General features: G+C 55.1%; 1 protein-coding gene across 1 annotated transcript in view; it reads left to right on the top strand.

Moving 5' to 3' along the window:
* Positions 1-744, top strand: part of PHALS_05106 (integrase core domain protein) — a gene marked incomplete at both ends in the record, with an annotated part of 5,743 nt that overhangs the window by 4,960 nt on the left and 39 nt on the right. The window contains one exon of the mRNA XM_024718773.1: positions 24-744. This exon is cut by the window's right edge and continues 39 nt beyond it. Within this exon, the coding sequence (XP_024584139.1) occupies positions 24-744 (721 nt within the window). The remainder of the gene's footprint in view (positions 1-23) is intronic.

The raw sequence follows: 744 nt of genomic DNA, 5'->3' as shown, positions 1-744 counted from the left end.
ATGTGTCTATGGTGTCCATGAAGGAGGACGACGAATACGGAGACGTCAACGCGTCGGTCGGTGTCTCGTGAATCCAGTGAGATTGATACGATTCTCTCAGTTCAACATGCTGTCAGCGATAAGCAAAGAGACGAGCGAGGTGACTCCGACAGCTCGGAAGTCACAGGTGATGTCGAGAGAGAGTATGATACTTCCGACAGTTCCAGTGACCATGGTTCAGTTTCCGTCGAGTGCGGTTCAAATGCTGGGTCTGAAGACAATCATTCCACTGCTGTCGACGGAGGCGGCGGAAATCAGGAAGATGTCCCTGAGGATAAGAACCAGGAAGTCGAGGACGAGAACCAGGAAGAAGTCCCTGAGGAAGATGTCCCTGAGGACGAGGCCGCGGCGGCGCCTACTGAGCCAGAGCGTATCGTGGTACCTGACGGCCTACGCAAGCGCGCTGCACGCGATGAAACGCCATCAGAAGTCGAGCGAATCCAGCTCGGAGACGCTGTGAAAGTGCGTCGAACAGGACTCCGTGAGGCTTCGGCACGCAGACCGCCATCAAAGTACAAAGACTACGTGTTGTTCGCAAATGTGGCGTCCCGAATCCTCGGCAAAGACGGACGACCGATCCCAGCAGCTAACATCAAGATACCGAGAAACCGGCGTGAGGCGATGCGTTCTCAATACGCAGATCTGTGGCGCATGGCCGAGCTCAAAGAGATGGCAGCACTGAGAGCCAAAGGTGTTCTTCAGGAA

Source organism: Plasmopara halstedii, assembly GCF_900000015.1.
Source record: "Plasmopara halstedii genome assembly, contig: Scaffold_2881, whole genome shotgun sequence".
Classification (NCBI taxonomy): domain Eukaryota; phylum Oomycota; class Peronosporomycetes; order Peronosporales; family Peronosporaceae; genus Plasmopara; species Plasmopara halstedii.
The sequence above is the reverse complement of the archived record's forward strand: the minus strand, read 5'-3'. Positions and strand labels throughout refer to the sequence as shown.